Source organism: Dipodomys spectabilis, unplaced genomic scaffold, assembly GCF_019054845.1.
Source record: "Dipodomys spectabilis isolate Male_0828 unplaced genomic scaffold, ASM1905484v1 ptg000297l, whole genome shotgun sequence".
NCBI classification, from domain to species: domain Eukaryota; kingdom Metazoa; phylum Chordata; class Mammalia; order Rodentia; family Heteromyidae; genus Dipodomys; species Dipodomys spectabilis.
In genome coordinates, this window is record NW_024870974.1 from 20,946,261 (window position 1) to 20,971,088 (window position 24,828).

Genomic DNA, 24,828 nt, shown 5'->3' on the forward strand with positions numbered 1-24,828 from the left:
GGCAGCAGAAGCAGCAGTCAGCGCCTGCCCGTGTCGCAGCTGCTGAGCCTCTGGCGGTGACACGTTCAGCTGCTAGGACTCTCCTGGAGGCCAGGCCCACAGTCCTTCATCCTAGGTTGGCCACAGCCCTCACTACTCATGCCACGCTTCACTGGGTCTGCGTCCTCTCTCCTCAGGCTGTCTTCAGTCTCCTTGTGTAACTGCTACTGTTCCTTCTGCTGTCTCTGTCTCCCTTTACACCATCACCTCGTTTGCTATGCTGACCGAGACCACAGCTTGTTGGGGGAGAAGCCTTTCACTGGGGCCTAAAGTTCCCTCACCAGGGGCAGCGCCAGAGGGTGTCTCTCAGCCGGCTCAGGAGGGCTGAGCAGGCCGCTTCTGTAGGTAGGCTGGGAAATGGGACGTGTAAACATGATTGCAGCGGCCCCCATGCACAGCGGATCATGCCTGTGCACTGTCAGGCATGGCACGAACCCTTCCATCTGTCAACCACGAGCTTTTCCACCAGGCACAGGTCTGATGGAAGGCAGCCTCCCCGAGGGCCAGAGCAGCAGAGAAGCCACAGACCAGGTCATCTACGCTTAGGAGAGTGGAGATCTCTACCTGTGCGGGCTGTGGCTGTCACCGGGCCTCTTGGAGCAGAGGTTGTTAGGGTAACTTCAGCAGCTCTGCTCGCAGTGTTCCTGTGCTCACAGTTCTGTCTGAACAGTTCCTTGCTCAGAGCGTGAAGGAAAGGCCTGTAGAATCGTCCACTTCCTTTGCTCCCAGGAAAACATTAGGTGTTGGCGAAAACATCTTCAATCGTATTTAACAGTGTTTAAAAGGCTGGCTTCCCCCCAACCTAGTACCGTTAGAATGTTGAGTCTCTATTTCTGTCTGGAAAGAGATCCCTGAAAGTCTGATATTTTAGGGAAGGGCAAGATTGTGTAACATTTTATCTCCGATTCTTTCTAACTTTAAATTTATGTAAGGTAGCAGTGTTCAGAGACTCAAGTGTCTCGTAGAAAAGAAAGCATCGTAAACCTACAAATTGTGCAAATATTGTTGTTCTGCCATCTTTCAGAAAGAGCCTTTTTACATTCCATACAACAAAACTTTCAAACAATAAATTAAGATGTTAGGTCAACATGGAGCAATTAATTGCTATTTATAACACAAATTATTTGTACTAGCATCAATTCATGGCACACACTGTGTGTGTGTGGGGGGGGTCATTTTGATATGTCCTTATATACACGCCGCGTCACCTGGTCACCGACCTTCCCATGCCAACCTCGGCCAGCTTCCGTGTTCCACTTTTATATGGTATATAAAGTATTTTGACTATGTTTCCCCTCCGCCTCCACCTGCCCTCCCCTCTCATAGGTACCCACTCCTCAGACAAGACCTGTTTTGTGTTCTTGGATTTACTTGGAGTGTGTCCCCTGTTCGGAGGAGGTTCACCGGACCATATTTAATCAAGCTGATCTGATTCCCAATGTCCCGTCCTCACTCTCCCTTGCCATTCAACAGCTTTATTCAGCAGCTTTCAGTGAGCTTCATTCGCAGATGCAATATGAGTTTCAGCAGCACAAGGTGATACGTGTATGCTATGTCTATTTGAGGAGCAGTACAACGGGGTTGACTTTATGAATACAATATATCTTGATCAGTGTCACCGCTTTCCTCATCCTCCCCCTCCCTCCCAAATGAGGCCTGCCCCTCAATCCCCACAAGATTTAAAATGTCTGTTGTATAAATGCAAATCCCCAAACCAGGAGATAATGCATGTTTTTTAAGTCCTTTGAATTAACTCAAAAGCCAGTATAATTCTATTTTTGTATCGTTTTTTCAAAGAAGTTCATGGGCATGGGCTTATCTAGCCATCAAATTTATAACAGAATCAGAACAAGGATGGAAAATGACTTTCCCTTGGGGGTAGTGGTTGTAATTGTGTTGGACTCTTCTATATGATAATATCAAGGTCCATCTGAACTTTAGAATCATGTGTGTCACTAAGACAATAAGAAGGAATTCAGAGCAGGAGTCTTTTAGAAGTTGATGATCGTCAGCACTGTATTAACAATAGGTTTATTCTGTTCGTTTTGTTGTTGTTGCTACTGTTAGCCACGAAAACAACTTTAGTAATGTATTATGCTATTACAAATTTACCCTTATGGTCCCTTTTCCCTTAATAATTATGAATTAGTATCACAGATCCACAAAAAATATTTTTTTCAAGTTAACAAGGCAAAGTCAAGAAACCTACAATTCAAGCCAATGGAGAGTCTTACAGATGTAAGCTCACATTTGACCTTTCTTACACCATCAGTTGTTGGGGTAGAAATTAGTGGTTTTAAAGAATGTATACAAATTCAGTGGGACAAATTACTTTGAATAGGTTAGCACAGTTGTAGGGAGTCTCATCTATCCCAAGTTACAAATGGAAAATAGTAAAAACTTAGTGTCTTATCTGTTTTTATTTCCATCTCCCAATACTGGCTGCCAATCAATGCTCTTCTCTGGCTGTGGATATGTTTAAACATGATTTAGGAATCTTTTGTGATTATCTAGAGTTCTATAATCACAGCTCTAGTTTTAGTAAGAGATCAGCAAACATTAAAATAAATGTTTCATATCTCCAACTCAATCAAGCAAACACCATGATTGAGTCAGCTCTCAAGGAAAGCAAAAGACAGGGCCCTGGAGACCATCTGTGGAATTATCTCATTTTTAGATGGTGTGTGTGAGAGAGTGAGTGTGTGTGTGAGCTCTCACACACTGCTTTTGGCCCCAGAGGCAATCTTTCTGCCCATCCTCCTCTAAGCAGCACAACAGGGATAACAAAACCTATTTCAGTCTCAATTTAAGTTTAATTCCCAGTTGGAACTTGAAATGAGACTGTAATGAACTTGAACTTGCAGCACCGATTATCTCATACACGCACAGGGAACTATTCAGACACAGCAGGGCAGTGATTTTTCCAGATATGATTCTGAAAGCATCTGGTACTTAAAAAAACAAATACCAAACAGAAGATCATGAATTGGCATATTAGGAAGGAGCTGATGGCCAGGTTTGAGCTTATTCTGGTTTATACTTAACAGAAAATGACAGAAAAACAAGTGGCATCATCAGAGAATTTATTTTAAATGACTTAATAACATTACATCAGAAATTTCTAAATCAATGCTTGAAATGCCAACAACTAACCAAAGCACATATGAAGGAAAGGCATGGTTGGCTTATAAACTAATTCTCACTCAGTACTTTATGAATTTCCTGGGACCACTTAGACTTTCGGGAAGATGAATTCACCCCTTCATCTACCTGATTTTATGGTGAAATACCAAAATGCGTCCTATGGACATGAGTGAATTATGTCTTTATAAGGTAGAATTCCAAGGGGACAAAATGACCCTCAAGAATAAAGATGAGCTGCTAGAGTCAAGAATAAGGGTGAAATTTGACAGGAGAAATCAAGAAAGGCCTATATTTCAGTTTTATTGTAAGCTTCGTGCTTTCTGGTAGAAATAGTTATTGACTTGTGCCCTCCTACAATTTGGTGGGTATTTTTCTTTCTGTGATGTTTTAGAGAGAAACTAGAGGGGTTTAGGTCAATTCTTAAGTGCGGTAGTATATGGAAAATCTATCTGGAGAGGTTGGGCATGATTGCAACTTTAACTCACCTCTGTGTAAGGAGATGGTAAGAATATCACCGCTGAGATAGAAACACAGCGCAGTGTGTCCAGTTTTTCCAAGAAAAATAATAAGTAATCTCACTGGTGTCTGAGAAGCTTCTGATCATGGCATTGAAGGCTGGCATCTGCTCAATGTTTATCTTAGTTCAGACGTTGCATCCCTTACCACCCCTCTCCCCTGACTGCCTTCCGGAAGCCCCACCTTCTGTGCTCCCTCACCACCCAGACTTGTGTCTTTAACAGATGTGATGTCTTCCCAGCTCCCCACTGCTTGTTTGAGAAGAATCCCTCATCTTCCCGGCTCCTTTCCTCCCACCACCAGCCACCAGCACACCTGTACAGCTGGGCCCACTGTACCCTTTCCTCTCTCTGTCTCATAAACTACCATCCGTGGGTCCAACCCACCCTGTGGGGGGGGGGAGTGTTCCTAAAGTTACTACAGAAGTATCTTGGAGTGTTTTCTTTATGATTGTTCTCATTAATTAATATAATATATAATTAATATAATATTATATTGATATATTATAATGATCATTATTAATAGAAATGTAATTATTAATAAAAATTAATAGAAATATTACTATTATATACTATTATTATTATTATACCAGTAGTGGGGCTTGAACTCTGCACTTCATGTATTTGCTTAGAAGCTTTTCTGCTCCAGGCTAGCACTCTACCATATGAACCCCACCCCCAATTCCAGCTTTTTTCTTGGTTCATTGGAAGAAAGAGTCCCATGGGCTTTTCTACCCTAGCTGGCTTTGAACCTTCTGTGTAGCTAGGATTATAGGAATGAGCCACTGTGCCCCAAAAATCTCTTCGCAAGACAGGAAATTCTTTCTTAAGACATTCTATGATTTAGGCCTAAGTTTTGGCCAGCAGTTGAAATGAAGACATCATATTTAAAAATATAGAGAGAAAAGGCAAATATTCAATGTATTCTGGACTTTAAAATATTACAGAGGATCAATGTATTTGTTTCTGAAGTAGAGAGAAACCTATATTGGTATAACATAGCTGCATGCACCTGCTTTATATTTGTTAACATAGAAGAATATGAGTTATATTTAAGTAATCAGATTGGTACATTCTTGGGGAAATTAATTTTAGATAAGTAATTCCTGGGGAATAAATAAACTAGTTTTATAATAATTGTACAATAATATTTCCATATAGAAATAATTACTTATGTCAATAATTTATTTTTCATCCAACCCTTAATTATCATTATCTAGAGTATAAGAAACTAAATGCTTATAGTTATTAAAGGTATAAATATTTGAGCTTACATTCTAATACATATTAATGATTACTGATTTGAAAGTATTATAGCAAAATGTTTTCCAAATTTAATAATTACTGAGAGAGATTAAAATAAATGATGAAATTCAATGTTTTTTCTTTTTATAGATATGAATATATTAGATATGGGATATAAATGTGAAAGAAATAAAAACTATAAAACATGTAATAATAAGAGTAAATAAGCAGCATTTTTCACGTAAATCTTTTGTAAAAAGAATCAAATTCTGTAGAATAGCTTACCAAATGTGCAATTGCAAAGTTTAAGGAGAGTAGAGATGGCAATATCATATGAATTATTTCTATTTATAAACCAAAAGAACAATATATTATTAAACATAATAGTTAAATGTTGTTTTAAAATCATTACTGCAGGCTGTAAATTTTATATGGATAATATTCAACTACAGTCTTTTCAAAGTTTATTAACTATGAAGAGAAATAGATTATTTCATAGATTATTTCATTATCATTTCCACTTGCTTATTATTGATATTTATAATTGTGCCAGTAATTACAACTACAATTTCCTGAGTCTTTCGTAGATACCAGGCATGCTAAACTGCTACAGGCATTTATCCTTTATTTGTGTTTGCACATGCATATTCAGCTTCCCCATTCACCTATATACAACAATACTATTACCCTTATTTTGAATAACACAAAGTAAATGCTTATCAAAATGTTTAGCCTGTTCAAGGACCAAGGCAGCAGGAAGAAAAGCCAGATCCAAGACTATGATGATCTGACTTCCTGGTGCATAGCACCGCTCTGTTCCTGGTGTGCATGCTGTTCTCTACTAAAATAAAAATATTGGTTATTTATTGGACTGCTGTATTTTGTCTTTTAATCTGCTTTTAGTACCTCGACAGCAGTGCTGATGTCAAGGTAATGAAGGGTTAGCTACATCTTTTATTGGAATGCCATTTGTTAGAATGGAGTCAAGGATAAGGGTCCTGATAATTTTCTTTTCTTTTCTTTTCTTTTTTTTTCCTGGGCCGAGGACTGAACCCAGGGCCTTGTGCACGCCAGGCGGGCGCCCTTCCTCTGGGCTAAACCCCCAGCTCCAAAATTTCATATTTTTAAATAATGCTTTGGATTACTACTAGGTTAATTTTGGAATCTCATTTATACAAAGTCAATTCTCCATGATTCCCCAGTAAATTATTTTCTTTTACTTAGCAGAGTACAATACAAGAATGAAAGTATCTTAGCCAGAGCTGGGAAGGTGGCTCAGTGGTAGAGCGCTTGCCTTGCATGCATGAGACCCTGGGTTCGATTCCTCAGCACCACATAAGCAAAAAAGAAAAAACCAGAAGTGGCGCTGTGGCTCAAGTGGTAGAGCGCTAGCCTTGAGCTGAAGAGCTGAGGGACAGCGCCCAGGCCCAGAGTCCAGGCCCACGACCAGACCAAAAAAAAAAAAAAAAAGAAAGAAAAAGAAAGTATCTTAGCCACAGGACTCCGGATCTTCAGCAGGCACCTGCTACTTCCTGCAAAGTCCTAAATCCAGCTCATGATACTCATGGAAATTCCCATGCACAAGATTCAAAGACTATTATTTTATCAATTATTTTTTAATTTTGATTTTGGGAGAGTCTCCCAAGTTTAGCCTTGGCCTCTTTTTCTTTTTCCTCTCCTAAAAAAAAAGGGAGGGGGCTGGGAAGGTGGCTCAGTGGTAGAGCACTTGTCTTGCATGCATGAGGCCCTGGGTTCGATTCCTCAGCACCACATAAGCAGAAAAAAAAGCCGGAAGTGGCGCTGTGGCTCAAGTGGTAGAGCACTAGCCTTGAGCTGAAGAGCTGAGGGACAGCGCCCAGGCCCAGAGAGTTCAGGCCCATGACCGGACCCCCCCCCCAAAAAAAAAACAAACTTAGCCGGGCACCCATGGCTCATGCCATGGAGACTGAGATCTGAGGATCACAGTTCAAAGCCAGCCCAGGCAGGAAAGACCATGAGACTCTTATCTCCAATAAACCACCAGAAAACCGAAAGTGGTGCTGTGGCTCAAGTTGTGCCTTGAGCTGAAGAGCTGAGGGACAGAGCCCAGGCCCAGAGTTCAAGCCCCATGACCAACAAAAAAATCAAAACAAACAAACAAAAAATCCACTTATAGTGACAGAGGGTTTCGATTTGTGACATCCATCTATGCATATAATGTGCTGATCTTTCTTGTCCTCTCTCGACATCTGGCTTTTAAACAGTTTTCACGTCAACTATTAACAAGGTCTGGTCCTCCAAGAGAGGGCTGAGATTTCTCCCCTCCACAAAAGAGAAAAATGGGTGAAAACACAGCTTCTCCAAGCTCTCTGTCTCCGTGGCTGGTCCAGTCAAATGAAATGGTCGATACAGAATGTGATTTCTCACTGGCGTGGGACAAAGCACTGGCCATATGGAGACAGAAAGGAACGGTGGGGTCCGCCAGCTCTCTTGGTTCTCCGAGTGGGAGCCGACTGAAACACTTTTCATGTTCATCAGAGCAGGAGCACCGCGCCATCACCGAGATTGGCTCCCACCGCGAGTCCGTGCTTGTCCCCATGGCCACCTGTGTGCCACGCAATATGGCTATTTCAAGACTTATTGCAAAGCCATTGTTGCAAGTTTCAGGAATAATGGTTCCGGGGGACTCAGCCTGAGTCTCTGTTTCAGTGAATATATAAGACGTGACAGAGAGGGAAAGAACATAGAACTGAGATCAAAGAGTGGCTCCTCCGTCTCACAGTTCATAATTGTTACTCTACTTTCCATTCTTTGGAATGGTGTTCATTTGCACCACTTCTCAACTCTCTCTCGTTTCTACTTCTCTTGCATGATTTTGCACCTCTGTTGTTTGTCACATGAACCGCATCGGTGAACTCCGACTTGTCTCTTTTCCCTCATCTTTTATAATCCAGTTTACTTTATACCCCCTCCCGATAGTTGTCCTAATGTTCTCTAGTAATTATAACTCTTCACATTACATACAGAATGACGTTGACATTGTGTGAAATTTAGGAGCCCTGTCATATCCAGTCCGACTAAGTCTTTTTCTCACCTTCTCCCCCTGCCTGCTCAGTTGGAAGGAGACACAGTACCTTGGCTGTGCCTTTAACTCACCTTCTCCAGCATCTTGGATCATGCTCTCATTTCCTCCTAGGCTTTGTTACCATCTCCCTCAACTCTACCAACACCCTGCTGCTTCTAGGTACCAATGGCCTTCCACCCCAGCCCCCAAAGGCACCCTGAAGCAAAGTGTCTCCTCTGTGGATTCTGTCCTCATTGATTTCCCTTAGAGTTTATTTAATTCCAGTGAGGCTCTTGAACACCCTTAGAGCTCAAACACTATGGTAGCTAACATTAAACTACTTTTCCTGGTCATCTTGTTAAGCTTGTTCCTATCTACTGGTGAAAGTTTAAGTTGCTTTGTATCAACCACACTTGTTCTTGTTCAAATAATTCTTGCAAGAAGTCATGCTAAGGGCTGGCAGTAACAGAGCAGCCCCTCTCAAGGTTGATCTTGTCAAATATTGGTTTATACATTTCTTTTCATACCAAATAAATGTGTACATTGTAGGGTGAAGTTAGTTTCCAAAATGATTCTCCCTCTGGCTGGCACTTCAAACAGACCCTTCCTGTTGTTTGACCCAGAATTTCTACAACATATTTAATTCTAAACATTGGGAAAGAATATTTTCAGTGTTCTAGCTACTCTCCATCCTTAGGTCACAAGGTACACATCAATAAAGGAGAAAGAGCCATCAAGATTTATGTTCAAGTAAGTGCAATTTATAGTGAGATACTGCAAACCATTTTTTTAAGAGCAGGAAAATAAATACTTGGCATGAAACAGGGAAACAGCAGGAAGTAGTTCTCTGGTCAGTTGAAAATAGAGGGAATTATAAAAAAAAAAACTCAAGAGTTTAAAAAACTAGAGAGCTAGCTGTCTATATCCCTTCAAGGTCAGGACTGGGAGAGTGTGCTGAAAATCCAGTGCCAAATAATTCAAGGTCATGATTGCTCATTAGAATGTAAAAGAATGACAGAACAGTGTTCTCCTGTGCAGTCCCTGTGCTATTTATGTGTGTTGGTAAAATACGTCTAATCAGTATTTGTTTATATGTACATTGTAGGCTTTAACCCAAATAACAGTATGAAATGGAATTAGTTAATCCCCTGTTGCTATTCTTTAAATTTAACAACAAAAGGAAGACATTCAGCTCATGTGTGTACTTTGGATGTTTCTATATATGCATGCAGGTATGTACACAATATGTGTATTATCAGAAGACATACACTTGCATTGAGGGTTTCTTTTCTTCCTCCACTGCTTGTGCTCTGAACCATAACAGCTTAAGCAGAACCGAATTCTCTTTCCTATTCTTCACCTCTTGTTCACAAGCTGCTTCTAGATTCCTATTTCTAAAATCCTACCGAGTCACAAGCTACATGTTATATCATCCTGGAGTCGAGGGACCACTGTTTACTTTGGAAGGTTTTTCAGTCCAGCCACAGCAGCTGTCACATTTTGGTCATCCTCTGTCTCTGAATCTCTGATTGCTTCCTCCACCCCTGTCCACTGCCTGCTTCTTTCCTAGCTTTACCAACACCCACCTTCCCTCCAGTTCTGCCCTGAGCGCTGTCTCTAATCATCAGATATTTCCTACATGGATGGTTTCATTGAATTAGCCCACTTTTTGCATGACATGTTGAAATGTAGGGCATAGGTCAACGGTACAAGATTCTGTCCAAGCCCAGCATGGTGGCCTGTAATACCACTCACTTAGGAGGTGGAGATGAAAAGACCAGGCATGCTGGGATGTGCCTGTCAACCCAGCACAAGAGGATCACAGTCTAGGCCTTGTGCAAAGAGATGCGAGACCTTTCTGAAACTGTAAATAAAAACATGGAAAGCATGGAACGCTGGGAGCATGGGCCAAGTGGTAGTAAACCTACCTGCCAAGTGTTAGGCTCCGAATTGAAAGTCCTACACTGACCCCCACAAGAAGAGATGGTGCTCAAACTTATTATTTTTGTAACCATGCATCTTTGCTTTAGAAATCATGCATCAAGCTTAGCAAGGTGAAATATAATGCATTTCTTCCTAATGCCTGACATCACTTTAAACGTTTTTCCTCTCCTCGGTGTTCCCCTGCGTGAACTCAACATACCGGAATTTTCCAGTGACTTCCATTTCAGAAGCCCCTCCCTCACCTTTGTCCTTCCCCCCCAGTTCACCCTCCTCACTGCCTGTCCCGAGCATTTGCAAAGGCCACCCCGCCGCCCCCAGCTGCTAGTTTATTTCCTCCTTGTTGCAGTTCTGGCCGAGCCATCAGACCCTACGGCTGCCAGGGGCTGTGCGGTGGCCCAGAACTAATCACAGCTTTATTACCCACGAGCCACCGGGGTTTGTCCCTCCTCCACCTCGAAAACACAGCCTCCATGTTCTGTTGGCCACCCAGACATTTGCAACACAGCCCTCGCTCCCTTTAAGCAACGCTCCCCGAATTCTTTATTGTAAAACGTATGTCCACTTTAGACAACGATAAACCAGAGAAGCCAAAGAAAGGTCTCGCACGCTTCCTTTTCCTGTCTTGTGGTTCTGTTGCCAACCCATCGTAGTAGCCAAAGCGCCCCACGTGGTGAGGGCTTCTGCTTCCCTCGCTGCTGGTGTCCGTCCTCTCCTCCACCCCAGGAAGTTGCTGGACGCTGAAACTCTCCTCAGCTCTGGGAAGTCTTTCCCGGTCTCTGCATCTGTGACCGTCCGGGAGCTGCTAATATAAAAGGCGGTGGCTATGCCATAGCAATTTGCATGGCACAGTGAGACGAGAAGGAAAAGCTGGGAAATAGACATTGGGAGAGTTCTCATAGAAATGAGAAGATTGGGAATAAAGAGAACCCCCACCCTTCCGTGGGAGACATTAAACATTTTGATAACAATCCTAGGGGCCAAACGTTTTTAACTGGTTCTTTCGAGGACTGTGATTCAAAGGGGGGGGGGGGGAGGGGGGCATCCCAGCCCTGGTGGTTCTGGTTTATAATCCCAACAACTCGGGGAGCTCAGATCTGAGGATTGAGTGTTGAAGCCAGTGGGGACTCCTATCTCCCATTAGCCAGTAAAGAGCTGGAAGCGTAGATGTGGCACCAGTGGTAGAGCATCAGCCTTGAGCAAAATAGCCAAGGGAGAGCACAGGCCCTGGGTTCAAGTCCCAATTGCAGTATTGCATTATTGAGAAAGGTTGGCAGCATTTGTCTCATGGATTTAACAGAAGTGTTGGGAAAAAAGGCAGAGAAACTCTCTTTTCCTTAAACCCTCTCACATCCTTCACATGCTGTCACCCCTCCCAGTGACACCCCAACATCTCCTATATCCTGAAGGAAGGGCAAATCTATTTAGCTTAGGCAGCCCTGTCTTTCCATGCTGCTGAGATCTGTGTAGTTGAACGGATTTCAATTATAGCCTCAAAAAAATATGATGAAGAAAGGAAAACAGAAAGCAATTTACCAATGGATCTATTAACTTTATTTTTACCACATCTTACATAGATTTTTAATATTTAGGATGATATTGCATAGTAGCCTTCTTTTCTCTAAACAAACCTAACTTAAATAGCTCTTAATAAGGGTTTCTCCTCAGTCCTTTAATTGTAAGATTTCTTTCTGGATCTGCTCCAAATAATCTCTTTTCTAAAACCCAGAGATCCAAAGTGGAATTCATTCTATGATAATTAGCTAATGGAAGCAATTATGCTTTCAACTCATTATGCATCTCTTTGCTTTTCTTTTTTGTCAATAATAAAACACTTCTAGATCTCATGCCAGGACACTTTTCTACCTATTTTTGAGTTGTTTATTCTGTACTTTTCATTTTAAAACAGTGTTTTTAAAAGGCACCATCTGATAATGTGACCACGTGGACTCCTATAATGGGAAAGTATTCTGATTTTGGATGTACTTCATACAACCAAAACAGTACCAAGTGAGACCAGCTAGGGGCTGTTTTTATGGTTGAGATATTGTGTTCTGAGTCAGATTGAGAAATCCAGTTAGAACCACAACCGCATATGAGATGTAGCTGGTGAACCTACAATAGCTACTCTTAGCTCCAGTCAGCAGAATTACCTCACCTTTTTTTTTTTAATGTCTTCATTTTATTTTATTTTTCCCCCCCAATCCCAATCCTTCTCCTTCCCCCACCCCCCCACCCCCCACCCCACCCCCGCACCAACGTTGTTGTAAAGCTCCTTTTGGACATGACAACTTGTACTTCTCATTGTTGCAACAGGTCCACCTGTATCCTTAAACAACTGGTTTTTCCCCATCTCCTCCACAAGTTATACTGACATCAAATATAGTGAAAGCAAGGGTTATACTGTGGGGGAGGGACATACAAAGCAACAAAGAGATAATCTTATAAATGCGTTAGAAACACATGCATGAAAGAAAAAAACCTTAAAATACATATCTAAGGGTTCATTTTCCTGACATCACATTATCTTACCTTTTCCACTTGACTCATACATATACTAGATATTGCAAATAAGGGAAACCATGGGACCTATGTTTCTTTGGGCCTGGCTTACTTCACCTTTGTCACATTTACTAAAATTCCCCCTTCCTGTAAATATTTGCATAGTTTTTGAAAACTCTCAGAAGCTACTTTTAATATTCTAAATTATAAAAAAAAATGAAACCAGAGGTACAGCATGGTCAAGAATATTTACTTGCTACTTTAGGCTGGGAAAGCATAAGGAAGATTTGAAGTTAATGCCTTGGCTGTGAAGTATATGGATTCAACTTGAAAATTATTCAAATCAACTTCACATCTGAGAATCTCTTATTCTGTGTCTCCTGAACAACTCTTCAAGCTCTCTTTGACACATGTAGATGTGGTACCCTTTGGGGACCAGGGCTAAAACATGGCACTTGATGAGAGTGGTCCAACAAAGCTCTGAAAGATACCGCCACAGCTCGTAATTTTAAGATAGCATCCCCCAGTTCCAAAGTGGAAGCAGGTTATTAAATGTGAAATTATTTAGTCCTAGCATGGGCCAATACCCATTTGCTGATCACAGTGAAAGATTTTTTTTTTCAAATTCACTTTTAATTGGTAATTTTCCTTTGAGAAGCTTGAAGCATTATAATAGTTAACGAAATAAAGTATCAAATAGCAAAGCCCTTCATGAATAATAACCCAGCAAGAGAAAGAACGGGGGTTCTAATTATATACGTGGAGATCTAAATAATATGAAAGGACAATCTTCCACAATGACCCAGGATTTGATACAGTCACTGACAGAAAAGCCAGGAAAAATGAGCCCGTACTGAAAGTGACACCTACGGGGTTTTAGTTAAGAAAATGTATCCTCACCTAGATGGCCTGTATCTTAAAGGAGATGCTTCTTTTTACTTACTTCTATTTTAAGTGATTGCTTTGACAAATCTTCGAAGAACAGATAATGTCTTTACCCTCCAGAGTCAGTAACTGCTCTCACCAGGTCTGACTGGTCACACTTCCTCCAGGGATCCTCCCCGCACTGCAGGCTGACACTAACACCATTGGACGATCAGGATACCTGGCCCTTCAGGCAGCCATTAATTGACTGATCATCATCATTGCCCGGGGAATAAATTGCTGATATTATGACCTAAGGAACCGTTTTCATTTTGCGCTTGTCGAATCCTTAGAAATTCATGTTTGTCTATGAAGAAATGGCTATTTGTGTGTTACCCTCAACACAATGGAAGAAGCATTTCCACATGGTCTTGTCCACGCTGTGGCCCAGCCTTCTGCCCTTTGGCCCTACAGCAGCCCCAGAAGCCGGCTAGCTTGAGTCCTAGCTGAATACTAGGATGATTCTCTGTGAAACGTTTGTTGTTGTTGTTGTGGAACTATGGTTTAAACTCAGGACCTGGGGATTACTAGGCAGACAGGCATTCTACCACTGCACTGAACCTCTAACACTTTTTGCTTTAGTTAGGTTTTCAAATTAGGTCAAGGATTTTTGGCTATGCCAGTCTGGACTGATGTCTCCTTATTTATCCCTCTCACATATCTAGGTTTAGAGAACAAGCAGCCACATCCAGCTTGTTAATTGAGACAGGCTGTCACAACGTTTTGCCCAGACCACCCTTGATCCATAATCCTCCTGCCTCCTGAGTGGCTGGATTTATAGGTGTGAGCTAAGTTACAATGTCCAGCTAGGTGAAGCGTTACTAATACGCAGTCTAGTTTATTTTAATATCCAGCAATAAGGTGAATAAACAACAAGTGAATTGAATTATGAGACAAATTAATTGAATTGAATGCTATAAAAAAGACTTTTAACTTAATAATGTTCACCTGACAGGCATACCCAACATTCAGAATGAAAAAATATTAGATATTTTCTGACAACTGTAGATAAATGAGTCCCTTACTTAGAGTAAGGGTTGTTATTATAAGATATTTTCTACCTATATTTCAGCTTTAATTTTTCGTCTGAGAGCTGTTTTCGTCAGCCATGGTCTACTAATAGCATTAGCTTACTGGGAAGAGGACTATTTTTTATACTACTCTATTGATGAATTGTAGCTAATATCCTAACATGAATTCTCAATCAGCATGTAATATGTACCCTATGATGGATAGATAGTTGATAAATAGATAATAGGTGATCAATAGGTGATAGAAACAGAGAGATAGAAGAGATAAATAGATAGATAGATCCATTTTTTTTCTTCTAACATGAAACATTGGAGAAAAACCAATGTTATTTAGGATTTGCTATAGCTAAACTTTGCTTTAAAATTGGACAAATCCGGAAACATCATTAGCAAAGACGACATTAACAATAATTATAATAACTAATACTTATCCACACCTTGGATTTTGCCTGGCACTGTGACAAATATTTTTTATACATTATCCCACTTAGTCTTTTCCAGAAACCTCATTGCTGTGCATATGATGAGCTTCAGTAGAAACAGATTGAGAATTTGCGCTGGGTAGCTGGTAGGAGGCACAGCAGAGGAAACAAGACTTCTTCATCCCAACATCTCTCCTTACTTTGAACATCCAGGAATCCAAGAGGACCTTGGAGACATCTATCCAGCCTCCTTGGCTGTTTGCCCCAGCCTCATCTCCGCTGCCCCCACATGCCCACCCTGCAGCAGACACACACAATTAGTGCAGGTGAAGTGAACTTCTTTGAGAAGAAGAACATTTAGTTCCTGGTATTGTTCAGGCATGAGACAGAACAGTTATTTTTAAACTCCTTTTTTATTTTTTACAGTCAGACTTTAGAACGGCAGATTTGGTAACTGAAGTTTATTTGAGTGTAGCCACTAGAGTGGTGCACAAATAACTTATGATCTACGGATTGTAAGTACTGTAGATCCAAGTAAACATGACTCATCTGTTCTCATCCCGTGCTGACTCACAGCACCATCATCTTTGAAAAGCAGCAGCGTGCTGGCTCATTTGGTTCTGTACCCTTCTAAGTTTAAAAAGTTCCAGCTAGAGTAGCAAGGGGTGTGTGTGTGTGTGTGTGTGTGTATGTGTGTGTGTGTGTGTGTATGTGTGTGTGTGTGTGTGGTGTATTTACACAAAGATATAAAATAATATCTATTCTTGAATACTTGGGATGCGCTTTCTGTCCTAAGAAATTTGTAACTATTAACTGGGGTAGGTTATATCATATTTGTTTTATGATGTAGACGTTACTGTTATTACCATCATGTCACAGAGAAGGAAAAGACCTTGAATAACTCACCAAGGCCAGTGTACTAACAAGTGACAGAAAGGGTCTTAGTACAGGTTGTCAGCTCAGGAGTCTGGGCTCTGATCTGCTATAGCAGCTGCCTCTACCTGTACCCTTCTGCCAGCGCACGGCCGATGCGACATACGAAAAGATGACTTTCGGGTTGTTCCTTTGAGACACCGTCTGGCTGTGTAGTCCGGGATAGCCTCAAACTGCCCGTCTTCCTGCCTCAGCTTTCTGAGTGCTGTGATGACCGGCATGCACAACCATGTCTGGCTCAAAGAAGCAATTTGGAAAGGAGCAGGCACAGAGTGCTGGGGTTGCAGTTCTGATTCTGTTCTCCCCCCCCGCCCCCCGTGGGTCTCTTGTGGGATTCGTGCATCCTGCTTGGCAGATCACTTTGGCGGTGTTCAGAGGGGAAATGCCAACTGCTGCCCCCCAGCTCTGAGATCCTCTTCAGGATTTACATTGTTTGGGATGGCCCAGGACTGTGCCATTGTTCAACCTCCTTGTTCAACCTTCTTCCTTCCTTCTCTCCAGTTTGTATGGAGCCTTCAGGCTCCTTCTCCACCAACCTAGACAGCCAGTCCTGAGTCATGCATTGCCTCAGTAAAACTAACCTGAGCCTTCATAGTAGCTCTGAGGATGATGACTTGAAGCCAGCCCGGACAGACAAATCCTCCAGACTCTTATCTCCAGTTACCCAGCAAAAGTCAGAACTGGAGGTATATCGCAAAGGGTGGAGCACCAGCTGTGAGTGAAAAACCTGGGCAAAAATACACGGCCTTGAGTTCAAGCTGTAGTACTGGCACACACACACACACACACACACACACACACACACACACACACACACACACACACACACACACACACACACACACACACAAGTTGAGATAATTAGTGTTGCTAATTGTCCAAATGTGGCCACTGGTAAAGTCAGCACCTGGTCAAAAATGACTATGGAGGAAGAATTCAGAGACTGTACCACATTGTGAAGGACCCAGGGTTAAGAAGCTTATAGACAGAAGTTTCCTTTAAAGGCAACAACCCATTATCTGTCACAAAATGTAGGAGGATCACATAGAGATTAAATCACTTCTGATTTGTGGTTGGAATTCTCCATGCTCTGAGTCCTAGGGAACTATCCCAATTCCCATCTCTGTGACATATTTCAGAAGTGTCATCTAATTTTGTCCTTAGAGCTGCATTTAGGCAAAACCTGATTTGTTGTTGTTGTTTACTTATGCAGGAAATAAACAATCTGGGAATTGGGACTTTAAAACCTCTATTTTCTGAACTATGACTTTGTAAATATACATTTCTTTCCAGATCAGGAGTCCATAGGGGACTAAGATCAGCAGGGGACAAAAATAATTCACGAGTTCATGAGCTGGACTAACAGGAAGGCTCAGAGCTGTGTGTGTGTTAAACTAATAGTATGGCTGGCAAGATGGCATGTCAGATGCTTCATTCATTTTAGACACCGACCCATCTCAGTACATCATTTATACAATTTTAAATGTATTACTCAGGTATACCAACAGAAGAGGCAGCATGTGAATGTGACAGACATATCCATATGCTCCCATCCGTCCTGTTCCATTTCATCCTTACGTCCTCTCCCAAAGATGTGCTGATGAGCTTCCCTTTATGAGTTGATCTGTATTTTAGTTGTGTCCATGCAGTCTTAATGAGGCTATCACTCTGATTTGAGTCTTCCTTATACATAGGACTCAGCCCCAGAGCCAACTTGTGCTCGCAGACAAAACAAAAGGAATCACCTTTTGCCAATAACACCGGCTCCCCATCGTCAGCTGAGCCATCCATGCAAGCATGCACTGGAGGCATGCACAGGAGGCCATTGAATTTAGGTAGCATGACAATTCCATGTGAAACATGTGGATGATCGTGTGCTGTAGGTTAGCGTATTTAAGGCTGAATGCTTTGCTCTGTGAATTCTATCCTGTTCTCTTCTCTCCTCTAACTCCTCCCTGTTTAACAGCAGACAAGCCCAGGGAGCGCTGAGTGAATCCGATGATCCGGAAACAGGCTGTCTAACTGATAACAAGCCAACTTCTCGACACTTCTACCCTGTCGCCTTGCTGCTTGTCAGCTCACACCTGCTAGTTGTGTGGCTTATTTTAAGTCTCGCATTACTATTAGCCAAATACCAATAAGTTTTATGTTGTATTCTTTTTTTTTTTTTTTTACAAATGACAATGGACTTTAAATTATGGGAGACAATGCTGTACTATTTCTACATTTTCAGATTCACTGAATTTAAACAAAAAAAATGTTGGCTTTGTGTTTTTGTTTGTTTTCCTAAACTCTACAGAACAAAAAGTACTATGCATATGTCAGTTCCTCTGCCCTTTTGTTCCTGGTAACACATTTTCCCCACTGTTCACTAGGTCAAGAAGAATTTCCCAATGATTGTCTTTGAAATAAGACAAAGAACAGAATCCTGAAAGCTTGAAGTTCTGAACCTCCTCTTCCTCTTACCATTCAATTTATTAAAAGGAATTGAGATTAAATTTGCACAACTGGACTAAAACCCTGAGCTATGCCCCCAGGATGAGGGAGGTTCCAGACTTTTCTTTCCACTGTGCTTATAACATACTTACCATCATAGATAGAAACTTCCCTTTGGTCTTTGAACCTGTTGTCTGATTTCTTTGCTGCACTTAATTAACCCTTTTCTGTCACATACATCTATGGAGAGAATGGCTATTTATGTTTTGTAATTAAATTATCCTGTTTGTAACTATTGTTTGGGTTGATTTGGCTTTCAGAGTACTTTTCTATTCTTTCTAACAAGGTCTCCTTGTGTCTCGATGCGCCATTTTTAGCACCTGTGACTTTTGTACTGTTGGGGACAAGAACTCTTCCTTCACAAAGATGAGACTTGGACCAGGTTCCTGAGAAAGCCATGTTCTCTTTGTTGCACAGCTAAAATATTGAAGTAAAAAAAAAAAATAGAGATGAAACTTTCCTTTAAAAAAATCTATAGGGCCAGATTTAATCAATTTAATGCCTTATTATTCCTAGAAACTGCATCCTTAGGGCTACATATAGATTTTAATGTGTTTTAAAGAGACTGACAAATTAATTTGTGGAAAAGATATACAAAGGCAGATATATTTATGAAACTCAAGTGAAACTGTATTGTGGAGTAAATTATATTTAGAGCGTTTATGAAACCTGACATGTCTGTTAAGAATATAAAGAGGCGTTAGTTACCTCTTTGCGAAGGCAATAAAGAAAGGTATTGGGCCTGGCCTGGGATTTACTTTTGTAAGATGTATCATCACTTGTGGAAAACAAACACACAAACAAATGTAGAGTTGACTCTCTGTTATTTTTACTGGGACTGTTGCTGCAACTCTGCATTGAACAAATAAAGCATATTTCTGTATCCCGTGTTTCATGAGCTTGTGCTTCCCCCTCCCACCAGAGAAGGATGCCGCATAGAGAATGTACTGAAGAATATCAAATGCAGGAAGTATGCTTTCAACATGCTGCAGCTGATGGCTTTCCCCAAGTACTACCGACCTCCGGAAGGGACTTACGGAAAAGCTGACACCTAAGTTTACCATCATGTAAATAAACAGAAACACAAATACGTTTTGGTTGGAAAAATCTCTCTATGATGGTTTTTTTCTTTTCCTTTTTTTTTTAAGGAAGGGGAAGCGTTTACCCAAATTGAGGAATTACCCCAATCATGCCTGGCATAGGCCTCTCCACGCCTCGTGTAACATTGTCGTTTCTGTTTCCCAGCCCCTTTGTGCTGAAGCTCACTGGTTGGAAGGAGAGAGGGTAAACTTCACTTGTGGAGGATTTGAGTGAAAAGTGTTCTGGGCCCACCCAGCTGGCCAGTATGATTCAGGGAGTGAGAGGGAAAATGGGAACAAGAATTTATGGGTTGCTTCTTGATATCAGATCACTTTAGAGCCTGTTGGGGGCCTGTATGAAGTCTCTTCCTGGTAAACCTACGCTAGGAGACTGTAACTCGTGTTCTTGACAGCTTGCAGCTGTCTGTGTTCTGTCCAGCTGTGGCGCTCCTGTAAGTGACGAGAGAGAACACACTTCAGCACTAGTTTGGTGTTGTCAAAACTCGGACTTGGGTTGTGTGAGTTTGAGGTAACGTGACAACACAGACTATTTAACGATACAACCGGCACAACGCTGCAGGGCTGTGAGAGTTGGGGAATCTCTTGATGACTCCCCATCAGCTCAAACTTTACACCGTGAACTTCAGGAGATCTTTCAGATGTTTCCTCATGGTCACCTCGATGTGAATTTGCAATCCACCGCCACATAGGTTAGTATGGATAAATATACTTGTAAGATCTATGCAGCTACCGTGACCAAGGAGCACACATTTCTGTCTAGCTGAATTTCAGCTTCTTTAAAATAACACCACTGATAAAATTTCCCAAGTGCCAAATTAGTCGTTGCCTTAGAGATCATCCTACAGAGAACTAGTATTCACACATTGGTAAACTAAGACCAGAGGCCTGGTTGGAATATTGCAGACTCTCCATTACAATCCCTCCTTTGTTTTATTTTATTTTTTTTTACCTTCCTAACTTATGACTCATCTCTTTTCCACATTGCTATGCTAACTACGCATGCCAATTCAGAAAGAAGAGTTGACAACAAAATTAGGATTTATCAAGTGGAATTGAAATTTAGAGAATAAAATCTGAATAAATGAAACCTGTATTTTTCCAGATGTATGTGGGTTTTCTGTTTCTCATGATTGGAGTATGCCACTCAGAAAAATAAATCTTGTTCTTCATCTTTTGGAAATACCAGGGCTTATTAATATATTTTTTAGGTGAAACCACATCCAATGCATAGTTAATATGAGCGCTATGTCAGTGATGCCTGTTAAAATAAGAATTTCAAACAGATCATTAGCTCCATGTTGAGTTGTTCAAATCGCTCACAACTTTGGATAATACTGAGCCTTCCCACGTTAGAATTATCATTTTGTCTAATGACCTGTGGGTATTGCTGTAACAATTGCCAAACTGTTTATAGCTCTTTAATTGAAAATGTTCTGTATATGCTGGATGTTCAATGAAAAAAATATTGTAGGCTTCTCTGATAAGATTCATTCTCCATTTAAGTAGAATCTTTGAATTGCTTTGTTTCCAAATGGAAGAGTCTGTGGTTATTTTCACTATCCCATTGAATTTAAGGTAGAGTGGTAGGGATGACAGAGATCTTCTAGAATAGCTATAAAATTTGTTGAGAATATCAAATGATGGTCTGAATCCCAGGGGATGTTATTTGATTTACCAGTGTTTAAAGATTTAAACAGTAAAAAAATAAAAAACCTCATGTCAAATTTTGAAAAAAAATGAGGAAGCCAACTATTGGGTTTTAGGTAACATTTTATGATTTCCTTCTCTTTAAAATAAATACCAATGTGGAAGTCTTGAAGAATGGACCTTACTGTAATAAACATTCATGTGAGTTTTTATTCAGTATTAGCATAATCTTCACCATTACCTAATAGACAAGGGTACATGTTTACCTACTTCTGAAAGTGGATCATTAGGAAAATCCACCATTGATTAGTGTCACTTTATCAACTAAAAGTGAAATTTAGAGTAGAAAAAAAGTATACTTGGACAAGCACTTCATTATGTGTTATTATCAAAACTTTCTGAACCAAATGTGAAACAACAACAGAAAGAAATTAAAAACAAACCTCTTAAGTCTCCCATGCTTTCCTCCCCACACCTTCATTTACAAGGTCAATCAGCAGACTTATTGGAGATCACAGTAAGCCAAAAATGAACCAGGAAAGTGACATTTTCAAGCACCATAGATTTGGGCTAAAGACTATGTTTTCCTTCCACTGTCATCAATACAGTATCAAGTCCAAATTGATGATTTGCAGAGTTCCAGGAGGGGGAAAAATGTATTTAGAGACACAAAAAGGTACAACCACCATTATGAATGACACAGAATGAAAAGGTCCAAAATGTAGAAATGTCTCCCCTGTCTGGTGAAGAGATGTTTTAAATGTTGGCAGAGACAGACCCATACTTAGCTTCACCCGTTCATTAATTTCTCCTGTGTCTTTTTGTTCTTTTAAAATATTGCCTCGAGTTCTCACTACACACTGCCAGTGCATCCTCTAGATGTTATGGTGAGTCTTATCATCTATGGAGTCACAGTAACCAAGCGGTCAATTATTTTTAAATGGTCCACTCATCAGTGGGAGCCATTCATAAGACTAACACCACTTCTGAAGAACCTGGAAACTCTGAAGGCTAGCACTGGAGAGAGGGTACTTCTCTATTTTTACATTTACTCTGGTGTTGTTCAGAAAATATAAGACGTTAGAAGAGGGGAGAAAAAGTCCTGTGATGTGTATAGAATAATGGTTTGCTTCCAAAGTAAATCAAATCTTTCTCTGTGTAGGAGTTGAGGCTCTGCCAAGAGACATGATCATGCTGGTATGTTGGAACTGGGTTTTGTTTTGTACTTGAGCGTTGATTGTGAAATTTTCAAGCATTCTGTCCTCTTGTTGCTAAACATAATCATGATTAACACAAAATTATGAAACATAATTGGATAGATTTTATTAAGAAAAAACATATAATCAAAGCTTGCTTACTGCTTCCTAACTCTTCCACTGAATTTTGCTATTTATGCTTTGAGCGGAGTGAGGCTCGGTGTGAAGCTTATATAATATGACACTCTTGTGAAGCTCTTTCTCACTTTTCATTTAGGATCACCCTGAATACCCTGAAAGTAGCCACTGTGGGAATATTTACAACAGAAACTGTCAAATAGTAAACTAGGGCATTCGGCCCTGGAAATCGGGTTGTTAATCATATATTGGCGCACCTTATTTTTCTCTGCTGGATACAACAAAGAATCAGAAGCAAGATGAAATTATTAAAATGGCATTAAATAAGATAAGTCATTTTCAGATAGCTGTAATTTTACTGCGAGTTTTATCCTCTGTAAACACTCCAACTAGTCTGTAAGGCATGACTTGTAATTATAATTAAGCTATTAGATTGTAGGGGTGCATTAAAAAACCCACCACTGATGTGCTTCCACAGCATGAAGCCCTAGTGTGAGCAAGGACTCGGGGGTAGACAAGGGAAATCAATAACGTGCTTACCATATTGATTTTTAAGCTTATAATTTTGACATTTGCTGAAAGTATGCAAACAGTAACATTGCTATGCCCAGACTCTAATAAATATAGCTCAATCAAAACCCAAACTGTTGTATTAAATGAATTAAACTCTGGCAGTGTAGTAAAGCGTGACAGATGTTGTAGGTGGTTGAGTTCCAAGCAGGGTGGTACATTGTTTTACATCAACATATACAGTCCACATTTTGCAATCTGTGAAGGAATAAATTATCTTTTATTACAAATTTAAGAAATTGGTCTGAGAAAACTCTCTTCAGCAGTTAGGGAAGGAAGCAAAAGCACCTGGCATGGCTGGAAGCCTTACCAATTGTGTACTATTGGAAAGAATAATTTGCTAAGAACTGAGTAGCTGATTGACCATTTTAGCATAAATTCACATTTATTTGGCCCAGCTGCCATCTTTTGGAGCTGTGTTCCTCCACCCTTAAACTGTTTCTCAGCTTTGGGCAGAAAATGCCAATATATTGTATCTCTTGTATCTCTTTTTTCTCTGGCAGTTTGAAATTAGACCTTCACACACAAAGATACTACCTATAACAAAAACTGACCTTTATAAAGCTAGGGAAATAAAACTGCTGTTTTAGATAAAATATGACAAGCCAATTAAGTATGAAATTAAGGAATAAAAAATTGCTTTTCTTTCTTTCTAAGAAATGGTGCATGTTAATCATGCTGAATTTAATTTCTGAGCAAGTAAGAAAAAGTCTTTAGACACTTTTGATTTTAAAGAAATAAATGAAGTCTAGCTATTTGTAACAAAGTAAAATGAAAAAATTATAGAATAATATTAAGCCCCAAGTGGCCCATGCAATCATGCCTGAGCTTTTTTTAACCTTTATTTTTAATTCAAGCATAGAATTTTACATTTGAAAGGACAAACATTCACAAGTGCAGTACACTGAAAAGTGAATATCAAAACAAAGAAGGCCTGAGATCAATGATGTATCCTAAGAAACCAGACATGATATTACTGAAAACATCTAAACTTCACAGGTGAGAAATGGATACAACCATTAGCATATCTTCCAAGATGACCTGCTGTGGTAGTGGTCATTGGGAGACATTAGTGACTCCAATCTTACCAAAATTATGTATATACATATACAGTGATGTTTCTATACCATTATCAAGATTATAAACCATTTCCTGTTGTAAAGAGCTTTCCTACTTCCAAAAGGCAGAGTGCAGATATCTGTAGACCTTGCAGATTGCATGTGCCATACATGCAATCCGTATGACTTCTTACATATTGAACCTAATACTGCGTTCTCAGGCTCTTGAGGTACTCGTTTGAAAGTTGACATTTGTTTTCTTTTAATGTTAAATAAATACTTTAATTAGACCAATAATGTGTATACCTAGGAAATGAGCCCAAATAGATTAGATCATTTTATACTGACATTTAAAAACTACCATTTGTGTTGTATTGTTCTGTGTAAACCATATTAATTGTACCATTGTACATGTGTGTATTTTTTTAATAAACCTGATTTTATTTTTTACGTTTCTAACTTGTTTTCACTATTGTACATTACTTTCCATTTTCATTAAGTGTCACAGTGTGTAAATAATAATTAAAAGTTCAAGGGGTAGCATTTGTAATGGGATGAGAATGGAATGATATTGGGCTGGATCAAAATTATAGGACAAATTTTCCACTTAGATTAGTCTCATTTCACCAACAGAATGGGCTTTTTAGGGCTGTTTTTCTATGGAGGCAAGCTCAACCTAGACCCTTATTTAAGATTCAGACATTTCCTGACAGTGTAAATCATCCAACTCTGTCTACTTCATTACATACAGTCATTCCAATACATCCTCATGGACTTTTTGGATTTGATCATTGATGATTTATCATAGCAGTTAACAGTAGAAGATCAACTTCATTGTTTTAATTAGACCTTGTTGCAAGAGAGTTAACCAGAAGAGACCCCTG

The 24,828-nt window shown here is 40.2% G+C and overlaps 1 protein-coding gene across 7 annotated transcripts in view; it reads left to right on the forward strand.

The window, feature by feature from the left end:
* Positions 1-24,394, forward strand: part of Inpp4b (inositol polyphosphate-4-phosphatase type II B) — a 429,128-nt gene extending 404,734 nt beyond the window's left edge. For 6 of the 7 annotated variants that reach the window (XM_042701677.1, XM_042701676.1, XM_042701675.1 and 3 more), the window contains one exon: positions 19,158-24,394. In XM_042701677.1, coding sequence (XP_042557611.1) covers positions 19,158-19,290 — 133 coding nt within the window. In that variant the 3' untranslated portion in view covers positions 19,291-24,394. The remainder of the gene's footprint in view (positions 1-19,157) is intronic. The other variant, XM_042701682.1, reaches the window with a different exon arrangement.
* The last annotated feature ends 434 nt before the right edge of the window (positions 24,395-24,828 follow it).